Consider the following 25,567-nt stretch of genomic DNA (forward strand, 5'->3'; position numbering starts at 1 on the left):
CGCGCACAGGGGCAGAGCCGGCTGGCTGGCGGCGGAGGCACCCTCGGAGCCCGGCGCCGGGCGGGGAGGGGACGTGCGACGGGGGACCGGCCCTGAGGCGCGGAATGGAGGAGGAGATGCAGCCGGCGGAGGAGGGGCCCAGCGTCCCCAAAATCTACAAGCAGCGCAGCCCCTACAGCGTCCTCAAGACGTTCCCCAGCAAGAGACCGGCGCTGGCCAAGCGCTACGACAGACCCACCCTGGTGGAGCTCCCGCACGTGCGGCCGCCCCCGCCTCCCCCGCCGCCCTTCGCGCCGCACGCCGCCGTCTCCATCAGCAGCAGCGAGCCGCCGCCGCCGCCGCAGCAGCAGTTCCAGGCGCAGAGTTCCTACCCCCCCGGGCCCGGCCGGGCCGCCGCCGCCGCCGCCTCCTCGTCGTCGCCGTCCTGCACGCCCGCCGCGTCCCAGGGCCACCTGAGGACTCCGGCGCCGCCCGCGGCCCCCGCCGCCTCGTCGTCGTCGTCCTTCGCCGCCGTCGTCAGGTACGGCCCCGGCCCGGCAGCGGCCGCGGGCAGCAGCAGCGCGGGTAGCGACGGCGCCAGCCTGGAGCTCAGCGCAGGTACCAACTCTTGGGCGCAACTTTCCTTCCCGCCACGGTCGGGGAGGGGGGGAGCCGGGCAGGAGAAGCGGGGGGCCGCCGATGCCCTCCCGCGCGCCCCACCTGTGTGCGGCCGGGGAGTCTCTTGCACACCCGACGGGGGAGACCGGGGAGCGTCCGAACGTCCCCCGGAGGCCTCCCGCGCGCCCCACTCTCGGGCGGCAACTTCTGGAAGATTCCCCAGCGGCGCCGCGTCCCGGGCTTGCGACGGCGCGCGCACTTAACAGGTGGCTTGGCGTCTCTGTCGGGGACGGGGGTGAGAGCCAGAAGTCGTGGGGTAACAGCAGCGACCGCTTGGGGACAGTCGGGCCGTTCAGGTGGCTCCGCCGAGGCGCCCTCTCTTTATCCTCCGCGTCTTTACTTTACCCTTCCACTTGTTCTCTTTTCACTCCCTCCCGTCTCCATTTGTTTTTCCTTCTCTCTGGTTTTTCTTTGCTTCTCGTCTTCTCTCTCTCCATCTCTTTGGTGCCCTCCGCCCCTGTCGCGGTCCCCTCCGGCTGTTTCTCGGGCTGTTTCTTTTTTTCTTGATTTTTCCCCCCTGTGCGCTCGTGCTTCTGCGCGCGCTGTCTCTGCGGGTCTTCCCCCATCCACCCCGTCGTCCCAGCCGTGGCCGGAGACACCTTGTTCCTCTGCTTCAGCCTCGCGGTGGTCCTGGAGTTCGTTCCTCCCGTGGATTTAGGTGTTTGGGGGCGGTGGGGGGTGTTCTCGCCCTTCTCCCCAGCTGCGGGCACGCCGGTCCCGGCTGCTCGGTCGTCATCCCCTACCTTGTCGCTACTCCCTCCCATGGGACAGTCAGCTTTAACGTCAGGAGCATCTGGGCTGCAGCCCTGCAGAAATTCCTTAGCACCCTTCCCAGGGTCTGAGTCCCCTTTGATTAATCGGGAGTCTACATGCTACCCACGCGGAAAGCTCGCGTGCTGCTCGGCTGCTGGGAGGGACACGCGCCGGTGGAGAGGCCCGGCCTGGGGCCTGCACCCAAGGGCACCCACTGTTCCCTAAAGACGCGCAGCCACGCTTATGGGCTCGTCGGAACTTAAAAGTTCCTGCTCAGGCCTTTTATGACACTTTAGACACACCTGCCCCCCGCCCCAATTGTGCATTTCAGTGGATTTGTCCCTTTTTTTTTTTTCCCTAATGAAAATAGAAGTGTTTTGTCTCTAAATGAGTTATAGATGCTTGTGCTAAGTGTTCTGCTGTTTTGTCAATATTTTGACACATGAAGGATTGGTTTTGAGAGACAAAATCTAATTACAGGTTATCGTGAAGACTTGTTCTGTCACAACCCTCACTGATGTGGAGATGTTTGATGGTTTGAGTGGGATTCTTTGTGGGCTTCCTTATTGTTTGTGGGTTTTTTTGTGTATTTTTGTCTTTAGTTGCTCTTGGTCCAGTGTTGTGTGTTTATAACTCGTCGTTAGACTGCTTGCCTGCTTCCATTTCCCCATTTTGTCTTGTGTTTTCTCCTTTATTAGGTTCATGTTCTTTCTCTGAGTTTGGGGTGTTATTCTTGTAAACTATCTCTTGTCCTTGCCCACATTTATTCCCCTGCTCAGCTTGCTTTATATTTCATGTTTCCAGCAGTTTGGGTCCTTCCCTCATATTCTATGTTTTGCATACTCCTTTGCATAACCTTGGTTCCACCATGTCCACTGAGGTTTTCCCTTTTATCTGCCTGGTTCAGTCTATTTTATCTTCCCTTACTTTCTCCTTTCAGACTTTGCTATCTTCCGATCTTCTAATTCCCTTAATACACTATAAATCGACACCCTCTCATTGCCATTTCCATTCTTTGTGTAAATTTGGTTTTTCCTACCACATTTCCTGTATTATGTTTTTCTTTTTTTTTCCTTCAGCAGTCACTTGCAGTCCTTTCCATGAACTCTCCTGCTCTGGAAGTTCCTCTTGGTGTCCTTTCTTCATGTGACGATTTTGTTTTGTTTGTAGTTCCCCCTTCTCATCTTGAAGTGATTGTGTTTTCAGTGTTTGAGTGTCCATTTACTGCATTCATTTTCTCTGTCCCCAGGTAGAAATAAACATCACTGAATCTAAAGGTGTGAGAGGTTTTTTTTTTTTTTTTTTGGGGGGGGGGGTACCCTCTAATTTCCCATACTGCCTTTTATTCTCAAGGCATTTAAAAAAAAGTTTTTAAAACAGAAGTAAGGTTGATAGCACAGAGGACTGGATGCCTAATGCTTGTTGGAAGGAAGTAAGTAAATGGTAGGTTTCTTCCATGCAGTATGAAATGGTCTGGGCATAAAAAGGAGAGGAAAAAAAGCCATTGGACTGGACATCATGGATTGTGGTCATAGTATTAATCATTGATGGACAAAGCCATCTCTCAACAGGCACAGTGATGCCACTGACCATCAGAGGGACAGCCAGCAGAAGAGCTGATTGGTTCTTTGAGGAACTAATGGTTCCACTTTGAACCAATGAGCTCATGTGCACTCCACAGCCATTTAAATACATGGGGTAGGGTGGTGCTTTGCCTGTTGCACCCTCACTAAAGTGTATTTGCAGTGTCTTAGGCCACCTGGTAAACTGAAAATTGTCAAAACATCAATGTGATATAAAGTGAGTCTAGGAGAAAAGAGGCATAACTGACCATCCAGGGCAAATGCTGTGAAAAGATGAAAGGATTGAAGTGAATCTTGTGTGCTATTCAAAGCCACAAATCATTAAAACAAGAAATATGTGGTTAAAAAAAAGAATTTTTCACTATTCTTATAAAATCATGTGAAGTGTATAATTTTCCTTAAAAGGGGTAATACACCATGGTTTTAAAAGCACATTTTTCCTCTGTGGGAGGCTTAGAGTTAAAATCCACGTAGATCTTGATATGCAGCCTAAATTTGGCATCAGGAAATGGGAAATTGCATCTTTAAGCAGAGTACAATCAAAAATGAATTACAATAAATCCTATATAATTGCATAGGTCATTCTCTTTAATGAGATTTTATTAACCTGACTGTCAAGCTTTTGAGTCAGGCAGATATTTTATCTTCTTCAACTGATAAAAGTGTCAGCTATAAACCACCATATAAATATTCATAAATCTACACATCTGTGGCAGCCTATCAGCATCATTCTTTTGGACATTAAAAGCATTCTAATTACTTTCTGTCTAGCAGAGCTGAAATGCTGCCTGTTATAGTATGTGCTTGGCAGGCATGATTGCTTTTGTTTGCCATCACAAATAGCAGCATCCTATTTTATATACCGATGGTCCAGAAAATATTCAGGGATTGACTGAGCAGGATGAATATTAGGAAGCACCATCTGGTTTTGATAGCACCGGGTATATTAACTCATCTGTTAATTTTTGACACATCATTGATTTATTTATTTAGAAAAATTGCATCCTGTTTTGCTGTGTTGATGTTTTGCCATTATGAAAAAAAATTGGATGGCATTTTTTTTAAAAGACATCATTCATTGACTTAAGACAAGGATGATGCTTCCAAGGCTTTCGTTTCTGCTATTTTTTGTGCCATGATGTCCTACCTTAAAAAGAAGTTAATGTTTTATGGAAATCATCTATTTTGAACTAGTTAGAAATTCTTTTGGTAGATACAATATAGTGGATACGTGGTAGTAGGTCACAAAACATTTCTGCTTCTGCATTTTTAATATTAATATATTTCACCCTTCGCTGGGCTAAAATCAAAAGGTTACCACTAATCTTGAGTACTGTGATCTCCTTCACAGAAGCAGAATTCTCTTGGGGACCTGCAGTGATGGGCACATTCCATTCAAGGCTTTCCTTACAAAGAAGGACGTTTGTGAAGTAGAGAGACTCTGATTGCCTACTTCCCATCCCTCTTCTTAGTCACTTATCAGATTTAGGATGGATTAAACCACTTAAATGCAGAAAAATTTCACGAAATGAATTTTTTAATTAAAAAAATAATCATGGGTTTAGATTTTAGAATCAGACTAGGCACAATTTGCAGCATGATATTATCTCCCAACAGGCTGCACAATAAAGCAAAATAAATTAGAAGTGGTCATTTTACCGTGCTTTGTGATTGTGATTTATTAACATTTCATGCTGCTTAATTTTAGGGAAGTTAGGGATAGACAATTTTATAACCCTTTGTAAACTGTTGACTTTGTACTTCACTGTTATCTCTTCTATGTGGAGCATTCTGTGACTAGGGGAAAAATTTTAAAATAAATATTCACACTTTGCTCAATTAAGAACCATGGATCAGTAACAATTCGATTGTGTTCAAATGAAAACAAAACTTTTTCTATTTCTTAGTGATAATGTGTTGTGCACAGTCCTTGGATTTCTAATTATATTCTGTCTGGAAAGCTAAGGTATTGCTGACTGCAGTATGTATTAAGCAGAAAGAGTTGCTATTTTCCCCCACCAAGTGTAATGTAATATTTTTCATCATACCCTTTTCATGTATCAATGTTAAAATATAAAGTAGTATTCAAATATTTCAAGGTACTAAACGGGGAAAATTCAACTTTAAGGATGTATGATTGCTATTTTTGTATGTTTCAATTCTAAGAACAGATTCAGAATGAAGCATTTTAAAAACTGCAGGCAAGAACTATTTTATGATTGTAGCTATTCTGATATTCTGAGTGCACTTTAATAGATTATCTTCATAATGTAGTATATTACATAATGATTTTTTCTCAGCATGTTATGAGTTTATCCTTCAATTAAGAAAACAAATCACGCTTGTCCCTAAGTCAGATTTTTCCCCCTTAAAATCTATGCTGTAATGTGATTCATCAATATGATTAAAACTCCTGAGTGTTCTCTAGGACATGGAACAAATATAATCGAGCAGCTCTTTCTAGGCAGTTCTATTTTAGCCTTTCCTTGGGTATTTGTCCCTTTCATCAAGGTTCTGTTAAAGGTGTATAGGCTGTAGATCAATTGGGACTATGCTGATTAAAATGCAAACAGTAAATACAACTCAAGTCTAGAATGGGATTATAGGATTAAAACGAATGAAAACTGCTCTTGGGCTAGAATTCAACATTCTCAATCAATATCATCCTTTGATTTTACTAATAAAAGAATAAAAACTAGGAAGTAAAAAAATAAGAGTGAAACCATCTTAAACCTCCCCACTTGTGTGGATCAGCTGTTTACTCTTGTTTTTTTGGTTTAGGTCATTGTAAAGAAATGGCATCAAAGTATCTGTGTGACTCAGGACAAAAGTCTAAAGCAGGCCCTTGTATCATGTATTGATTAAAAAGCTTGAATCAGAGGCTAAGTAAAATATGTTCTCTTCACCTGTCCAAACACCTTCGTAATGACCAGGTTTGACTTCAGGATTTTCAACCAACCATGACCAATTCTTCCCACTCCCAGCTTCATCTTGCACTCGGAAGTACCTCATATACCCACACGGATGCCCCCGTCCATGCATTCAAGCTCTGGCTGCCGTCCCTCTGTAGGTAGATGGCTGAGGGCACAGGGTGTCCCTCTGTAGGTAGATGACTAGGGGCACAGGGCTTCCAAGCAGTTAGAGTAGGAAATTCTTTATCTTGAACCTTGCAACAGGGAGAACACTGGCTGGAGGAGGAGGGACAAGGCAGGCATCCTCCTGCGTAGGTCCAGGGGTAGTACTGTTCCTAAGAATAAGAAAGTGTTGTCCCAAGAAGTAAAGTCCCGTGGATGTTCAGCCTGCCATACGTGGTCTTGCCACCCCCCACCCCAGCCAAGTAAATCTGAAAATGATATGAAAACTGAGGTCCTCTGCATGTTTACCAGAATACTACCATGTATTCAGTCCGTGTTTCTTGAGGCACTGAACCGACCCTCCCACCCCGGTACAGCGTGTTATCCCCTTCTGAACAGAAAGCATCTGGTCTCTGGTTTCTGGCTTGGAACTTTTCCAAAGGATTCTGGAATGGTAGAATTGTACAGATGGTGGGGTATGTGAGGGATACTTCCTGTGTGCCAGTCACTGTGTTGTGGGATTTTGGTACACACTAAATAGTTGGAATAGGGCACTTACAGTCCTCTGCCCCGCTCCCCCCATACCTTAGCTAACTTTGCGAAAGAATGCTAAGGGAAAAACCCAGAGGGGCACTGGGTCCTGCACAGAGGTCTCTTGAAGTATAATTTCATTGGTCACATACCCTGGGTTTTCTAGAGGTTTTCTTACTGCAACTCTTCTGTCTTGTTGCTCGTAGAAGCCCTAAGTATCTCACTATTTTTAATTTTGAAGGTTCCCCTGTCCAAGGGAAGAAAAAGGAATAGTCACCATTTTCAGAGATATCAAATAGCCAGGAACAAGTAGCTGTTTCTTTTATAAACAAGCGTTACTGGCATCTAAATTCTCTAGTACTGCCCTTGCTGCCATCATCCTGGGTAAGGAGAAGAATAAGAGGCATCTTCATTCCACTGTGCAAACTCTGGAAAATGTTCCTGTCCTCTGGGTTTATAATCACTCGTTCTAGGTAGTAATGGGAAGAGAACCTTACTTGTGACCTTTTCCTTTAGGATGAATTTTCAAGAACCTTAGGCTGATGTTGAATAACACTACCATGATTTGGGAGGGTTTTCCTTTGTTTTTGCAGTGAGTTGATTGGTTTCAGTTTGTTTTTTGCTTTTCACTGCTTGACAGTTAATACACTTTAGAGTTCATGTATGTGGGCTACCTAGCACCCATGCCTTAAGCCGTTTCGGGAGATGGGACAATTTAATAGAAATGGCTCTGACAAGAGGCACTGCTGATTTTCAGAGATACAAATCTTGGTCAGCCTAAATACTGACCTTGACAAGATATCAAATTAGCAGGTAAATTTAGAGAAGATATACTGCATACAGAAGTTGAGACACATGCAGTTTTGTTTTGTGCTCATTCTTTGCCTATAGACCTACTCTTTATTTTACCTTAGATTTCTAGTGAGCTCTTCAAAAGGACTTATCTTTCTTCAGTTTGCATCTGGGAGCTACATACTCTCGGCAGGGATTGTATCAGCTGATTAATAGCAAGGGCATGAGGGCACTCCAGAAATAGAAGTAATGATTGCTTTAAGCCCTCCTATCAATGAGGAATTGAGTCTGCAGTGGCTAGCTCCATTCATTAGAGTAAGGATATTAATGAAGCTGAAGGTGTGAGTGCAGAACTGTACAGGCCAGTTAATGTCAGAGAGAGAGAAATCTCTGTACAGTGCTCAGAATCGTAGGCCAGCCGTTTCTTAGAGTAAAGGACTGCTGTGAGTCATCAGCCACCTGCCAATCACAGAACAACAGAAATATGCTTGTCCTGTTAACAAGACAGTGGATTCACTGTGTCAGCTGGTTTATGACAGAATAGAAATACATATTTTAATGTGTTTAAGTGTTAAAATTGAGGACTTTTGTTTGTTCGTTGTCTTTAGCTGTTGGTCACTGACATATCTTTTTATTTCATTTCAGAGAGTCGTATGATTTTGGATGCCTTCGCCCAGCAGTGCAGTCGAGTTCTTAGCCTCTTAAATTGTGGAGGAAAACTTCTGGACTCCAACCATTCTCAATCTATGATTTCTTGTGTAAAGCAGGAAGGCTCTAGTTATAATGAAAGACAGGAACAGTGTCACATTGGGAAAGGGGTCCACAGTCAGACTTCAGACAATGTAGACGTAGAGATGCAATATATGCAAAGGAAGCAACAGACTTCTGCCTTTTTGAGAGTTTTCACTGACTCCCTCCAAAATTACCTGCTCTCGGGGAGTTTTCCAACTCCAAACACCTCATCGATTAGTGAGTATAGCCACCTGGCCGATGTGGATCCTCTCTCCGCCTCTCCTGTGCATACGTTAGGTGGCTGGACCTCCCCAGCAACCTCCGAATCCCATGGTCACCCTTCATCTTCTACACTCCCAGAGGAGGAAGAGGAGGAGGAGGAAGAAGGCTACTGTCCTCGATGCCAAGAGCTGGAACAGGAGGTTATTTCACTGCAACAAGAAAATGAAGAACTCAGAAGGAAATTAGAGAGCATCCCAGGTATGCTGCCACATTACATGCAGGACAACTGCAACTCTTATTCCTTTTGGTTGTCTCCACTGTCTGTATGCATATGTGTGTGTGTGTGTGTGTGTAATTGTTAAGATTTTTTGGCCAGCAACATAGAAAAATTGGGAAGATAGGCATGTACAAGGGGTCCCTAGCCTGCCCAGTGCCAAACAGAAATTTCAGGATGAGTCATTAGACTACTTGTCTTTGTTTCTGCTAATGTTCTTGGGTATTGACCTAAAGACCAGGGTCCTCACGAAAGGCGTCCTTATCAGTGTGAAAATAATTCCTAGACATGATTCCTTGACATTGAGGTAGATCAAGGGCTGTGAGCCTGAGTTTCTTTCAAATAAGTGGTCCTGTTGCTGTGGTCCTGTTTTTGTCATTGCTAGAAATGACAATAAAACGATCCTTTCAGAGGTGGACTGGAGTAGTACTGAACAAATGAAAATGGTCTCTTCTGTTCCATTACTTTCGCTTACTTAAGTTTCAGCAGGCATAGTCTCTTTTGGAATGCAGACTCCCCCTTAAAGTTAATAGGAAACTGTAAATTGACAGGTCAAAGGTAGAGCAGTAATTAAGCTGACCCTAAACTGTTTGTGCCCCAACTAAATGCTGGCCATCTCCTGCTTCTTTGAAAGACTAGCTTTTCAGAGTAGTAAAATTGTCTTATGGAGAGACCTTTTCCAGGTTACCAAGTTGTTGTTTCCACTTTTTGGAAAAGCACTGATTTTACATCTATCCTTGAGTTCTGCTGTGTCTGGGACTTATAAAAGACATTGAGATCATTAGCAGAACAGTAGTCTTCAAACTTTTAATCATGCAGCCCATGGATGATAAATTTTGGAGTATGTACTTACCAATCTACATATTTGTTGGCTAATTACATACATGAACTAGTATACTAATGTATTATGGTCAAAATAAAGCATACATAATAAATTTTAAAGTTTGATGTCTGACACATGCTTGTAAACCCAAGTTGTATTCTTCATTTAACTTAGTATTTTCACATCACTCAGTTGTTAGCTGATCTAGAAATAAGGAAATGAAAAAAGTTTCTACTTGTTTATTAGAACACCTAGGAAGCAAAAGCAGAAATGAATGTTTAGAATTGCTAAATTAGAAATTCATCTTTGCACTCTTTCATTTAAAAGAATTCCCCAAATGGAGCTGAGATTTGGTTTAGAACATTTTGGAATTAGATTAAATGCTGTAGTCTTGGGGAGGAGAAGCTCCAGGTGAAGTATATTTGTTTTCTTTTTGCCTTTGAGCTCTGGAATTAGATGCAGAAGAAGTGCCATTTTCCCAAGCCAGAAAAGTACTGGCTGCAGGAGAACACTAGGTAGACCCAGAACCAGAGCACTGCTCATTTCCCCAGATCAGGGAGAAATGCACCTGGGATTCTACAGCTCAGCCCTGGAGCCCTGTGAATCGTGGTCCGCTCACTAAGCGTTTAACTCAGTGGAATATTTTCAGATCTGTCCCCACTCCTCTTTCACTGGAGGAGAAATTAGTGTCCTGGGGATCACCCTGTTCCAGAAACTGACACTAGCCATCAGAACCACAAGCAAAGGAGCCCAGCTTCTGAAGAGCTGTTCACTTTATCAGCTATGCATTTTTAGGGGGGAAAAAAAAACTATTATTTTTAGAGACCCATTTGAAGAAAAGTGCAGTAAGAGGCTGGTTTTGCACATGCTAAAGGAGTATTTTGTTGAGCAGTAACACCCCTCTATAACTTGGAGGGATTTTCTGTAGGCAATGTCCTTGCCTCCCAGTGGACACAGTAGGCCCTATTGTCCTAGAGACCAGTACATTTCCATGGATGGACTTGAAACTTACATTTAGTAGAATCTACCTATTGGGCGATCACTTACAACCAGATGGGATTATGTTTATGAAAGAGAAGGCAGCACTCAGTGGTTACCAGAGGGTTGGGAACAAAGTGGGAGCACATGCTGCAAGCAGAGTCCAGGAGCTTTTCAGGTCTCAACTCTGCCCCTCCACAGAGGAGTGCTGTTCAGCAGCTCCAAACAGCACTCTGGAAGGCAGAGTTCCCTGCTGCTTCTCCCTGCACCCCACCCCCCTAATAGTAGAACCTTCATACCTGGGAGCAGTTCTTGAAGTAAGTTAAGAGAAATGAGCTTATCAGTCTACAATAAAAAAATGATTTTACTTAGGCAGCTATAAAATGGGAAGAGGAAAGTCTTGAGACCTCACCAAAAACAGGCTGGGGAGAGGCATGTTTCTAGCACTCCCCAAGAGGCTAGTGTTATGTATTATTTGGGAACATTCAGTATAGTTACTGATGATCAGTTACCTGAAAACCAGAGGCTTCTAGGAGGTCCTGTCTTAGATTTCAGTTAGTTGCAGATGTAGGCAGTTCACTCTTTTACTCCAAGGAAATGGCTTTGGTGCTTTTCCCTTGTATTACATCACCACAGTAGAAATTACAAAGTCTGTTAAAACGTTAAATTTTTTGAAAATAGGTTGAGAGAAAAAAATCACAGCCAGGTGTGTGGGGTAAGTGCCAGTAATCCCAACTATCCAGATGACTGAGGCAGAAAAGTTCAAGGCCAGCCTGGGCAACTTAGTGATGAATCCCTGTCTCAAAATAAAATAAAAAGGGCTGGGATGTCGCTCCTGGTAGAGCCTGTGCCTAGAATGTGCGAGGCTCTGGGTTCATTTCCAAGTATTGCAAAAAAAAGGCATTGAGAGAAAAAGGTATTTGGATCGAATATGAAGTGCCAAGAGATTATTTAAAAGAAAATGGTGGGTGAATTTTTCAGAGGAGAGTTTCAGGTTAGGGTGTAGTCTACATAATCATTTTTAGATTTTTAGATGTTGAGAGCACATATGCAGGGCTGGGATTGTGACTCAGTGGTGGAGCACTTGCCTAGCATGTGTAGGCACTGGATTCAATCCTCAGCACCACATACAAATAAATAAAGGTTCATCAACAACAAATAATTTTTTTTTAAAATAGCACATATACAGGAGAGTGGCTATAAAACACCATATTTTATCAGTCTTAAGGCACCATTGAGTATAAGACCACCAGTGTTTATATTCTAAAAAAGAAAAAAAAACTGCAAATCATAAATTATAGTTATTTTTTAACATGAAGTTGGTAATATTAAAATAAAAACTATGCATCTTAGAATCATAAAATGTAATTAAAATACCTTGAGGGCTGGGGTTGTAGCTCAGTGGTAGAGCACTTGCCTGGCATGTGAGGCCCTGGGTTTGATCCTCAGCACCACATATAAATAAAAATGAAGGTCCATTGACAAAAAAAAAAAAAAAATTAAAAAGTATTTGAGATTTGGCACTTGAAATTTGCTAAGTGCCACATAAGGGAAAATTTAAAAAATTATTTATTTTTTTAACTTTATTTATTTATATCTTATGTGGTCCTGAGGATTGAACCCACTGCCTCACACCTGTTAGGCAAGCACCCTACCACTGGGCCACAACCCCAGCCCAATTTCTTTATTTTTAAAATAAAGTGTATTGTATATATTATGAATTATATGACATGAGGTTATTGGGATTTATGTAAATAATTAAAATATTACTATAGTGAAGTTAATATCCATCATCTCACATAGTTATGCATTTTTTTGTTTTTATGACAAGAACAATAAAGAACCTCTCATTTATCCTGAATCGAAAATTTAATTACTTTAATCCTCATGTTGTACATTAGATCTCTAGACTAATGTACATGTAAGTGCTACTTTGTTGTAACCTTTGACCTATTTCTCCTCCCTCCCCAGGTTCCCAGTAACTATTTTCTTCTCTGTCAGTCCATCTGTATGGTTTTTTATATTCCATCTTTAATATTCCACATAGTGTTTTTCTCTCTGTGTGTCTGGCTTATTTCACTGAGCGTAATGTCTTCCAGCTCATCCATATTGTAGAAAATGGCAAGACCTCATTTTCTTTCAGGGCTGAACAGTATTTCATTGTCTGAGTATGCCACCATTTGTCTACCCATTGTCTGTTGCAGAAACGTGTGGTGTTCCTCTCTCTTGGCTATTGTGAATAAAACTGCAGTGAACGTAGACAGTATGGATGCTCTTATGATGTGATGGCTTCATTGCCTTGGGTATGCAGAGAAGAGGAATTTTGGGGGCATACAATAGTTCTGTTTAATTTCTTCAGAAACCTGTATACTGTTTTCCATAATATCTGACCAGTCTACAGTCCCACAAGAAACATATGGGAGTTCCTTTTTCTCCACACCCTTGCTAACTCATTGTCTTTGACTTTATGGTAGTAGCCATTGTGATCACTTTGAAATGGCACATCATAGTGGTTTTGATTTCCATTTCCCTTTTGATTAATGGTATTTGAGCACCATTTCATTTAGCTGTTGACTGTGTTTATATCTTTGTAGAAATATGTATTCAAAGTCTTTTGTCTGTTTTTTAATCAGGTTATTTGATTTTATACCTTTGAGTTATATGAATTCTTCATATATTTGGGGTTTTGATCCTTTATCATATACATGGTCTACAAATATTTTTCCTGGTCTGTGTTTCATTTTGTTGGTTGTTTTCTTGGCTGTGCTGAAACTTTTTAGTTTGATATGCTTTTGTTTATTTTTGTTTTTGTGTGCTGTGCTTTCAGTGTGATATCCAGAAAGTCAGTGCCAAGGCCAGTGTAAAACTCTGCATTCTTTTCTAGGAGTTTAATAGTTTCTAGTCTATATTTAGGTCTTTTGTGTGTTTTTAGTTGATTTTTATGTGTGGTATAAGATATGGGTCCAGTTTCACTCTTTGCATGTGAAAATTGTTTTTTCAGCACTCTATTGAAGAATGTTGTTGGTTTTTACAAGAGAGCTTCTATTTCGTTAAAAAAAAAAAAAAAAAGCGTGCTTGTAATCATTTCAGTTTTTAACTCCCGTAGGCCCACAGTATACTGTTATCATCCCCATTTTGCATACAAGGTTGTTGAGACCCAGACAGGTGAGATCAGTTGCATACCTAGGATTATAATACAAGGGTTTCTGACTCCATATCTACTTTGTTACCTTCTTGACCCTCAAAATGCACAGGCACTTGTGTTCTATATAAATCTCTGTGAACAATGAATTAGCATTACTCCTGGGGGAAGTACAGAGCTATGTTACAGAGAGTCCCTGGCTCACAGTGTTTTTCACTCATCGGTACATACTTTGTTTATGGTTATGTTTGTTCAAAGAAACCTTATTTGCTGTTTGTATTTGGTTGGTGAACAGCCTATAGAATCTATACTACCTGTAGAATCCCACAGCACTATAACTCAGTCCTGAGTGCAGTTTATCCAACACTCCTGTCTCCATCATAGCCTTCTTGTCCTTAGAACACTAGACAGTAGTTTAGCACTACAGTTGAAGGCCACTTTAGTGGTGAAATCACTAATAAAAACAGAAAACAGCATGAAACAGACCACAGCACGGACACTTGTTTACAGTTGAGAACTGAAACAAGAAGGCAGAGACTATCACAGTGTTCAGCTTCAACTGGACCTGTGCATGTCAGGTGATTCAAATTTCCCTATGCTTTGCACATGTCTGTGAGTGACTGCTGTAGCACCAGGGATATTGATTTGGGTATTAGCAGGTAAGCACATTTGCGAACAGTCCATGATTGAGGGCCAACAGTACTAACTTACTGTACTAACTTAAGAGACTACTAACTGGCGGGCTAACCTTGATTCAAAAATAATGTCAGTTTTTGGATGAAGGAATTTTGCAAGAACAACAACAAAAAAATGCATAGAGTAGCTGCAGCACAGACATTGCTGTTTGCTAGCTGTGATTTTTGGCAGATCATCTAACCATTCTGAGACTGTTTTCCCCTCCATGAAACAGGTTATAGAGATGTTGAAAATACCAGATTAAATAAGTAGCAAGTAAGGGCCTTCTAGGTCTTCGTGTGAGTGCTTAATAAATTTCAACTTTAAGAAAAGAAGGCAACTATTCCTTGCCTGGCAATACAGAAAACTTAAGTGCTCTTCCTGGATTTTTTTTTTTTTTAATATTTTTTAGTTGTTGATGGGCCTTTATCTTTATTTATTTATATGTGAAGAGGTCACCATTCAATTCATTACCCAGGTTAGGAGCCTCAGATCCACCATGACCCATCTCTAGTCATGCCCCAAACCTCTGAATGCCACCTCTCACATACTCATCAGTTTGAACCCTCCTCCCTCTCCCAACTGCCTTTATCTGAGCATAATTTATCTTCATAATTCAAAGGGCTGCAAGGGTTCCTCCACTCCTCTCCCAGATTCCAATTACTCCCCTCAAATAGCCCCAGGTCATCCACTGCCAAAGAGCCCCTAAGGACTTCACTTGGTCTGTAGAGTAAATTCCAGCACCATCATTGTGGCACACAGGCCCTTTACCTCGCTCTCTTCTTGTCCTGTTTGGAATCTTGACCCTGAGTGCCCACCATCCACCAGTGTTTCAATCCCACTGGACAGTTTGTGATTCTCTGAGAAGCAAGGCAGTTGTATGCCTGTGGTCTTCCTTTACTTCTGCTGTCCCTTCCAGCCCAGAAACATACTGCCATTTTCCCCCTTGAGAAACTCCTGCCCATCCTTCAGTATCCAGTTCAGGTGACACTCTTCTCTATAACAAATCCTTCCCCTAGCTCCCAAGCACAACTAACCAATTTCCATAGCCCATCATGCATTCTTTAACTTGTTAAAGTTCTTATCAAGGGAAGTGTTTACTCTATATGTCTGTTGCCTGATGAGATAGGAAGAGAGGACCATAAGTCCCTGAGGGCAGAACAAAGTCAGAGTCATCTTTGTGTCCCCAATTCCTAGCCCACTGTCAGGCTTATTGTAGCAGCTTCACAGTTAATTGAATTGAATTAAATGGAAATAGACATTGTCATTATCAAAAATATAACCATTCATCTGTAGACTAATACCTAAAGCTGATCATTTGTTCCATTCAGGAGCTTAGCTGTATAGAGACTGTGAATAGAACACTTGAAAACGTTTAAGCACACAGGTGGCCGTGGTTGTCAAAGGGTAGTAAAAGATTTCCCTATAAAATTGCATGTGGCACATTTTGAAAAATGTTTAAATCTTTAAAAACAACTACCTAGGAAAGTATACTAAATAATACTTGAGGAATAAGAGACTGATGAAGATTTTAATGTAGTCATCTGCAGTGACTGTCAGAACTAGAGACCCACACACCCTTAATATGGGCAAAACCTGCAGGGTGTGGTGGTGCACGTCTGTAATCACAGCAGTTCGGGAGGCTGAGGCAGGAGGATGGTGAGTTCTGAAACCAGCCTCAGCAACTTAACGAGGCACTAAGCAACTCCATGAGACCCTGACTCTGGGGACGTGGCTCAGTGGTTAAGTGCCCCTGAGTTCAATTCTTGGTACCAGAACAAAACAAAACAACAAATATGGGCACCAGAATCAGAGCAGTTTCCTTTAGAAGAACCTTTCTGCACAACTGCTCAAGATAGCATGGTTAACAGCTAAGTGGCTTCTATGAAGAATACAGTAGGCAGTACTTCCTGGGTACTTTCTGCTTTGCATGTATTATTTCAGTTAATCTGCAGTAGTTATTCCAGTTTTACAAGTGAAATGACAGACTCAGATTAAGCACCTGTCCCAGGATCACACAGTTCATAAGTATCACTTAGTACCTTTAAGCAAATAGAACCCAATAGTTACTTTAGGAGTAATTTTCAAGGCTTTTGGCCAGGAATCCATTATACTGATATTATCTTAGAATGTCTTAAAGATCCAGTCTGTGTGGATTTAACCCCTTTTCCTAACCGTGATAAGCAACCATGTAGACTAAGAAGTCTTCCTTTTTGTTGTTAATGCAAAGGAGCTTCTACTTTCCCTTTTCCCAGGATTGTCTGATACACATTTTAAAGTGTTGTTATGTGGAGGGAAAAACAATGTGAGTACAGTCTCTTTTTTTTTTTCTTTTTATATTTTTATTAGTTGTTAATGGACCTTTATTTACTTATTTATACGTGGTGCAGAGAATGAACCCAGTACCTTTCACGTGCTAGGCAAGCGCTGTACCACTGAGCTGCACAACCCTGGCCCCCCCTCCTTTCCTTTTAATAGATATTTTGGTTTTGGTTCTTCATTTACTTTCCAGTAGGTAGAAGAATAAAAAAATGACTGGAGGAAATCTGCCCAGTGGATCTGAAGTCACATTTGCATGAGAGGCAGTTTGGGGTGAAGGCCTCTGGGGGCATAATCTGCTCCTTGAGGACTCTGTTGGTCTTTTGAAGCTGTGAGCCCTGACCTGGCTCTCTTCCGTTAGAGACCGGAGGCGTAACGTGGTGGTCTGAACTGCGTGGAGCCACACATGACACCCTGGATCCTTACTCCCCATCTGTGAGTGCCACATGCACACTTAGAAATTCCACTGCTGTCCACAGAACTGTAGGTAAACAGGACAAAGGGACAAGAGAGCAGGAGATTCAGTGTCCTGTGCTTCTCCTGTGCAGGCAGCAGGGATCATGGTGTAGCTGTGGGTCAGGGTATGTTTCACCTCCACTTTAATACACAGAATCCATTTATGTTTCATATGCACTTTATACCCATCTCTATTTTCCAGATTGACTGATTTTGAGCCCCCCCACTCAACAGGAAACATTTCACTTGATTTTTGTGGCCTCCCTATTTAAGTCTAGGCAATTATCCAAGGAGCCCTCGCCCAAGAATAATACTCCCCATCCTTAATAGGGTTATACTCTGGCCCTGGGCTGGAGGGGCTAGGGTGCTTCTGCCTTGCAGGATCACAGATGGAGGACATCAGGGGAGAACTTGGAAGAAGGGAATCAATCACTCAGCATGCCCAGGGCAGTGGCTGTTTTAGTTTGTTAAACAATCCACTAAGGATTTTGTCCTGTGTCCCACCTCACGTGGGGCTCCACTTCAGCCAGCAGAGGCACGTACAATTCCATTTTCTTCCCACATGTATGAATCAGCTGGCCTGGATGATAGCTAGCTTTGCACTGCTGCCTATAGTGTTCAGTAGGTTAAAAGCTGAAAAGTTGGCCTCTAAGCTCTCCCAGGGCAGTGTGATCCACATGGATGGTAATAGATGCAGGAGAGGGGAGACGACAGTCTTGAAGGTATTTTTCAGAATTCTAAGTTAGTTTGTTACAATATAGTTTGAGTATCTCTTATCTGAAATGCTTAGGACCACAACTGTTCCAGATTCTGGAGTTCTGCAAATTTTGGGATATTCGCATATATGTAAGATATCCTGGGGATAGGACCCGAGTTTAAGCACAAAATCAGGTTATGTTTCATATACATCTCATACATGTAGCCTGAAGATAATTTCATACAAACTTTTTAGTGTGCCTGAATTTTTACTGCACCCCATCATACGAAGTCAGGTGTGGAATTTTCTCCTTGTGATGTAATCTTGGCCCTCAAAAGGCTTTCAGATTTGGAGCATTTTGAATTTTCAGATTAGATATGCTCAACCTGTACTTCTTTTTATAAGAATGACAAAAGGAGAAAGGAGCAACAACTACCATAATACCATGACTAAAATATAAATCATTGTTAATTATTATTATTAGCACTTTGGCTTATTTCTTTTCTATCTCTTTTCTATACACATAATTATTTTTAAACATGGTTGAAGTCATACTGAATATTCCATTTTATATGCTGCCTCGTAAGCATTTTTTGTGCTTCATTTAAAAGTTTTTTCATAATCTTAATGACTGTAAAATATGAGTAAGAAATCAAAGGAAGTTCATTCAAATCCTAATTAGTCAATGAGCATTTACAAAATTTTACTAAAACTTCTGAACTAAATCCAAGGTCATTCCTTGCACCTGTCCTTTGGCAAGGCAGTCATATGTACTGTTGGATTTACTCTCACCATGTGAAGAAGAAAGTGCTACGTTGGATCCTGCGTAGAAGAGACTCAAATACAGTAAAAATTAAACGGCATTCTCAAGGCCACACAGGTGAACCAGGTGCAGTGGCGCACATCTGTAATCCCAGCAGCTTGGGAGACTGAGGCAGGAGGATTCCAAGTTCCAGGACAGCCTCAGCGACTTAGCAAAACTCTGTCTCAAAGTAAAAATTAAAAAGGAGTGGGGATGTGGTTCAGTGATGACGTGCCCCTGGGTTCAGTCCCTCGCACCAAAAAAATTTTAAATAAAGGCTACACAATGAGTAAAAACCCCAGAACTAAAATATAGCCTTGTCTCCTGCCTCTGTTAGTTTCTCGGTCCTGCTCCCCCCCCCCCCCCCCCCCAGTAATTAATGTCCAAAGCCAAAAGGTGTATTCTCTCTCACAATGGCATCTGTAAAATGGGCTGGGCTTTTAATAGGCTAAAATTAGGAGTTGATAGGTTTTATTAAACTGTGGTGTTAGTAATAGGCCTACTTCAAACTGACACCAATGTGGCTTCTTTGGTTGACTTCTGTGGCTGTGCAGCAATATATATTCAATATATTCAACATATTCAAAGGACTATTCACAGGTTTGTAAGGATGGTTATATTAAAGAAAATAATTTTTTGGCAAGAAGAAAGATTCCATACTTCCTGTCACTTAAATTCTTCAAAAGACGATTGATAAAATTTTGGGTTTGTTATATGATGTTACCTGGAAAATTCAAAGCCATTAGCAGTTGGATAAAGATGATAACTTCTGTCTGCCGTCGAAAGAAAAAAAAAGTGAGAAAAAGAAAGTGAAGGAAGCTCACTGGTGATGCTTTAAAACTGGGGCTTAGGTTAAATATTTATTGTTTTCTTTAATGTGGCAAAAACATCTTAGAAAACATAGCTAAGAAAAATAGTGCAACACTTCATATAAATTGGGTTCTTAACTAAGTCACCAAGACCTTTAATAAAAATTAGTTAAAATTCCTGAAAGAGTGCCAATAAAAATCTTAAGATAGGCATTATTAATGTAAATGGGACAAAAAAAAAGTCATGTTCTATTGGGTTAATATCTGTTCAGTTTTATTGTAATTATTAAATGAGTATAAGACAAAAAATCGTGCAATAGTCAGTGAAATACATACCAAATGTGACCAAACCAAGTGAGCTTCTTAAAGCCAAAGAAAGTGATGCATTTAGTAAGAACTGTGTGGTCAGGTGTATTTAAGTTGGGAATCAAATCTAACCTGAATAGGATTCCTGCTTGTTGATAAACAAGGATTGATTGTGTCACTAAAAATGAACTACTTTAGCTGGGCACAGTGATGCATGCCTATAATCCCGGCAGCTCAGGAGGCTAAGGCAGGAAGATCGCAAGTTCAAAACCAGCCTCAGCTACTTAGCAAGGCCCTGTCTTCAAAGAAAGAAAGAACATGTTTGTTTTTTATTAGTATAATGAAATACCCAAAGCTAAGTAATTTATAGAGAAAAGAAGTTTATTAGCTCAGTTGTGGAGGCTACAGGTTGAAACACTGTGGTGCTGACTGGCAGGTGTCCTGGCTGCATCATTTCATGGCAGAGAGCATCATGGTGGAAGAAGCTATGAGAAGAAGAGGTCATACGGTGGACAGGAAGCTAGGGCACAGGGGGTGGCCAGACTGAATCTTTTATAACTGCCCTTCTCTCCAGAACTAGCTCAGGGAACCACTGTATCACATCCTTCCCAGGGCATTGCCTGTTGACCCAGAGCCTTGCTCTGTGTTCCACCTTGTGAGAGGTCCCACCGTGTCCCAGCATTGACACTGCAGGGACCAAGCTTCCAGAACATGAACCTTAGAGGGAAAAAAGTGCATTTAAACCATTGCAATGAGTGTTGTTTTATTAATAACCAGAGAAATACTGGCTTTCAGTACTTTAATTTTTAAAAGCGCCATCAGGTGCTTTTACCAAAAATGTGAAGTCGGAGAATTCATGTCTCTTCTGTGAGTTGTTCACAATCATTTTTGTTGACCCAGATTCTCATTGGAGTTAAGTTGAACTTGAAAGTTCTCAAATTGTGCTGATCCTAAAAATTATCCCCAAACTGTAGCATCTGTTCTGTGTTTACTAACTGAAATAACTACGGATGTCAAATGAAAGGAGATTCTATTTCCTTTAGAAAACATCCTTTTTTTTAGAAGTTCACATCAACAGTCTTTTAGACCTCGCCGAGTTTTATTTTCATGTTGAGGGCTAGCTAGTGTGTAACTGTTGCCTTTCCTTCCACCCAGTGCCCTGCCAGACCGTTTTAGATTACCTGAAGACGGTGCTGCAGCACCACAACCAACTCCTGATGCCACAGCCAGCTGACCAGCCCACCGAGGTAGGTCCGGGGTCCAAAGATAGGAAAAGTTCTGTGTGAAATTTCCTTAAGATGAAGCCTCTTGATAACTGGTCTATGCCAGAATCGATTGGCTAGCCAAGTAATGTTTTTGACTGAAGTTTATGGGTCTGTTGTCTGTATGTATATGTTCTGTGGAGAATGGTCATGCATATGTTTAACTCACAAAGATTCGGCTCTGCACTCTGAAGGGGGAAAGAAAGAAGAAATATCACAGGCGGTTCCACCTTTCCATTGGCACAGCAAGAGCCTGCCGTGGGAGACTCCAGCCTGTCGCACCCTCGGTCAGAGCCAGTGTTCCTTGATGCCTCTCACTGCAGTGTCTCCCACCTAACTTTCTCTGGAGTTCAGACGGGCTGTTTTCCTGAACATGAGCCATTTTCTTTCTCTGGACTTCAGTAGAAGAAACCCAGCCTCCCGGTTGTGTAAGAGAAATGGTCTGTTTTGATGGTAATGGTGTGTCAGCTTAGAAGTGGTACGTCTTTACAAGATCCTCAGACTCAGTGTCGAATGCATATTGTTTTCCTTCCAAGACTTTCAGAACATGGGTCATCACCTCACTATCAAAAAACACGCTCAACTCTTCCCCACCCTAAAAAAAGCCTGCCTTTGCTTCTCCCTTCCTTCCTCGGTGGTTTTTTTTTCTTCTGTCCCCGCATGCTCGCATATCACCCTCTGCCAGTGCTTTCATGCCATACCACGACACATCTTGCTCCTTGAACCTGGGGCCCAGGTCTTATCCCAGTAGCATCCCCCGTATCTCTCCTGGAAGGTACTCAGTTCATGCTTGCTGAATGACGGCCTCCTTTTTTTAATGATGAAACACTTGCAAGACTGGTCTCTGTTCACTGTCCCTGTTTCCCATTTACTCTCGGCCCTGTAATCCCACTCTACCTCCTTCCAGCCCCCTTCTCCTTTTCCTGCTTGGCCTTAGCATTGCTGCTTTCTCTGGGTTCCCATCCTTTTCCTACAGTGCACTCATGAGTTCCATCCATTGTTCCCCAGAGTTTCATCCTTCATCGTCTCTGCTCTTCTCTGGTCAGTTATGTTCCTTCTCATTACATCCACCACGTGAAAGTTAAGAAGTTCAGTGGGTATCGAGAGCCAGTCCCCACAGCTCAACCTTCCTCCGGTGTGTTAACTGTGGGTACTTGGGGTGCCCACACACCCCTGAGCCTTGCCACCCTCACTCTGAACACACATGCTCATGTTTTCTCTTCTGTAACGGCCCCACTAAACCCAGGTAGGAGCTCCTGACACATGACTGCCTGCCTCCTGCTGACATGCACTGATTCTACAGCCATGTGAACTGCCTGTCTTCTCTCTGAGCTGCTCTTAGTACTTTTTCACCTGGATTATTATAATAGACTTTTCATCTCTGTCTTCTAAATTACAGGTCCATACTAAATGTTATATGCTTAAAAACCTCATATTACTTAGACTAAAAATTCTACATTTCTTGGCATTTTTGTCATATAAAAAATGCAGATTAAAAGCCACTTTCAGGAAGCTCTCACTGACTGCTGTCCCCATTTTACGCTTAAGTAGCACATTGTTCACAGGTCTAATGTAGAACTCCCTATCTTAACTTAATGTACACCTATGTCTTCTACTTGATCAAGAGCCTGTGGAGACTTTAATTTAGGGTTATTCATCTTAGTTTCTTCGAAGTTACTCAACAACAGGTTAGCTTTTATAACCTGTTGGTGGCTAATTGAAGAGGCTAGAGAATCAGAATTCCATAAAAATGTAAAAATAGAGGAAATATCTGTATTTCTGTTGGATAGGACTACTTAAACTTTTATTATCCATCATCATCATTATTACTATACTATTTTTATTGTCATTTCAAGCACATGAGCATTTTCTCATTTTTATTATTCGTCACATTTTATTTCTATTAACTATGTTACAACAGGATTATAACTCTCATCCATAACCCACAGGGCACTCTGAGTTGTGTTTTGGGCTGTAAATTTCGGATCTCTTTCCTTTTCTTTTTCTTGATGAAAATTACTTCTAAATAGTATTTCCACATTTTATGAGACCAATATTTTACGTTGACTTCTGCATTTTGGAAGAGTTCTGAGCTGTTCTATGAGTGAATTTTTAAAAGGATTTGAAAAAGTACCTTTCTTGGTTTGTCAACTCCCAAATCACAGCTGCCTCCCATCTTGAAATAACCCTACTTTAGAGGTACAGCATGACTTCATGTTCCCAAACTCGGGGACATGGTTCCCCAGACCCACCCCTTTGTGTCTGTGGCCTTGGAAAGGGATGTCACCTCCTTGGTAAAATATCCATAATCCTACCTTGCAGGTGAGATCCATACACCTGAGGGGAATTTACATATATAGTGTTAAACAGTTTTAAAAGTATCTGTACAATCTTTTTCTAAGGTGGACAAGTATATTTACAGGGACCTTAAGTAAGAGAAGATTTTAAATTAATTGTATGTATTGCTCTCCTTGAAGTTCTTTAACTTTGCCAATTTATGTTCATCAGCTCTTCGAAGTGTCGCAGTGCCACAGTGGTTAAAAAAAAAAATAGTAGGAGCTCTTTTCTGTAGCCACCATTACTCTTACCCGCATTGCGCCAACCACAGTAGTAAGCTTCGGACTGCATCAGCCATGGGACATGTTTATTACACATCTACGTGACAGATGCTGTTCTCTACCTTGGGAGTAGGACATTGTGTAAAATGATAAAAATGCCAGGGCGGGGGGTATAGCTCAGTTTGTAGAGTGCTTGCCTCCCCTGCACAAGGCCCTGGGTTCAATCCCCAGCACCAAGGGGGGAAAGAGTGATAAAAATTTCAACTCTTAAGCTCTTCGTCTGGTGGGAAGATTGGTGGAAGACTCACTACAAACCAGCAAGCTTGGCGTGTTTCCCCTATTTTGACAGAAAGGAGCTGAGTTTGGAGAAAGTTAGTCACCTGCCGGAGGGTGAGCCCAGAGTCCAGCTTTGCAGTTGGACTGACATTGCTGCAGGGGACGAGAAAGGAGGCCAGCATGCAGAGTGCTTGGGGCAAGCACCTCAGGCTGGTCATAAATGGTGATGGTTACTATTAAGGTTCTGAGTGATTCTCTCCACAGCCTGGGTTCCACACACTCCTGCTCTTGACTGCCCTGAGGGCTGAGGGGTCATGTGGTCAGATACGCCCTTCTCTCTTGGTGCATGGGAAGCAGTGAGGTTATTTTCCCTGTTTGTTGTCTTCTCCCAGCCACATTCTGCTCTCTGCACCTTTTCACTTAGGAATCCTCTTAACTCCATCTCCCATAACCTAGTCACTAAACTGTTTGCCTCCTCTCTCATCTCCTGCATTAAAGGGGCAAGCTATAGAACCTCAGCTTCTGCCCATCTTCTGATCACCTCTTACACACAGGTTCCCGGTTTACAGAGCCAAGGGTTGGTGTATGCGCCAAATGCTTAGTTCATAAACACGTTATACATAGTTCCTTGCATTTTCCTTGCATTGGAGAAACTTTATTCCAACAAGGATGAGTAATTTTGCTCACGTTAATCTAACACAAAAAAAACAAGAATCATCTTAAACCCAGCTTGTCTCCAAATCCAAAGAACAAACTGCAGCCTCACCTGCTTCCCTTAGGAAGGGAAACTAAGTCACACTGTATAGCTTTCCAGAAAATATGAGTACTGAAATGATGAGTTTCCATGTACGCAATTCATTGACAGTTTCCTCGCCAGCTCTGGCTACCTTTTTCTTTTGGCTTCTATACCACCTACCTTTCCCAATGCTTAACTAAGAAGAGCACTTTTTGAAATAAAACCTTGTCAGACCCAAACAGTGCCGAATTTATAACCTGTAGTAAATTTGCAGAGTTGTAAAACTGAATGAGTTTTCCCTTCTTTATTTTGTACACCTTAATTACTGGGGAAAGAGTACATTAAAACTGAGATCATGGGTTAATTAATTTGTCCTGGACTGTAGAATTTTATGGACAGCAAGAACTAAAGTAATGGTCGTGTAGGTGCAATTGACTAAACATGGCTTATAAATGTTACAGAAATTCCCATAATTAGTCCCACTGCAGCTATTTAGCCTGGGAATTTTATAGCAGACATAAATTATGAAGGTGAAAAGTAAGAAAAATTTTGAGTTGACATAGTGGCATTTGTAGAAGCTGTAATTTGAGGAAGCCTGTTTTGCATTATTGTTAATGATTTTTTTCCAGTTTCCACAACCCCGTCTTTTTAAAATTCACTTTTTAATGTTGTTTCCACTGTAACACAATGGCTCTCAGGTGTTAGGTGCTTTAAACACTGGTAATACCTGATTAAAATAGACCACCAGCATCATTTCTAAATGTACTTAACTGCCAACCAGAGGATGAAGGGACCTGTTTGATCACACTCTTCAAAGTCATTTTTGCATATTTTAATAGATTGAAAAGGAAAGTTACAGGTTATATTTAAATAGTGTTTCCTGTCATTGGATCTTGACACATTTTAACCTACCTGTTAAAATGCAAGTTATAAATAGCTCCTCTTTCAAAGGTGTTCATTATACCTCATTGGCTCTTGTTATAGAAAATGCAAATGTAATTTGAAAAGTGCCCGTTCTGAGTGTGAGCAATTACTTGTGCTCTTCAGTACCCGATTCATTGTCAGCATAGCCACTTGGTTAAAAAGCATGTTTGCCTTTGAAATGGAGAT

At 41.9% G+C, this 25,567-nt stretch overlaps 1 protein-coding gene across 2 annotated transcripts in view; it reads left to right on the forward strand.

The window, feature by feature from the left end:
* Nucleotides 1-2: 2 nt before the first annotated feature.
* BEND4 (BEN domain containing 4) overlaps nucleotides 3-25,567 on the forward strand; it is a 31,107-nt gene continuing 5,542 nt past the window's right edge. For both annotated transcript variants that reach the window (XM_079152859.1, XM_079152860.1), the window contains exons 1-3: nucleotides 3-597; nucleotides 8,036-8,602; nucleotides 20,781-20,872. In XM_079152859.1, the coding sequence (XP_079008985.1) occupies nucleotides 105-597; nucleotides 8,036-8,602; nucleotides 20,781-20,872 (1,152 nt within the window). In that variant the 5' untranslated portion in view covers nucleotides 3-104. The remainder of the gene's footprint in view (nucleotides 598-8,035; nucleotides 8,603-20,780; nucleotides 20,873-25,567) is intronic.

Source organism: Sciurus vulgaris (genome assembly GCF_902686455.1).
Source record: "Sciurus vulgaris genome assembly, chromosome: 9".
NCBI lineage: Eukaryota > Metazoa > Chordata > Mammalia > Rodentia > Sciuridae > Sciurus > Sciurus vulgaris.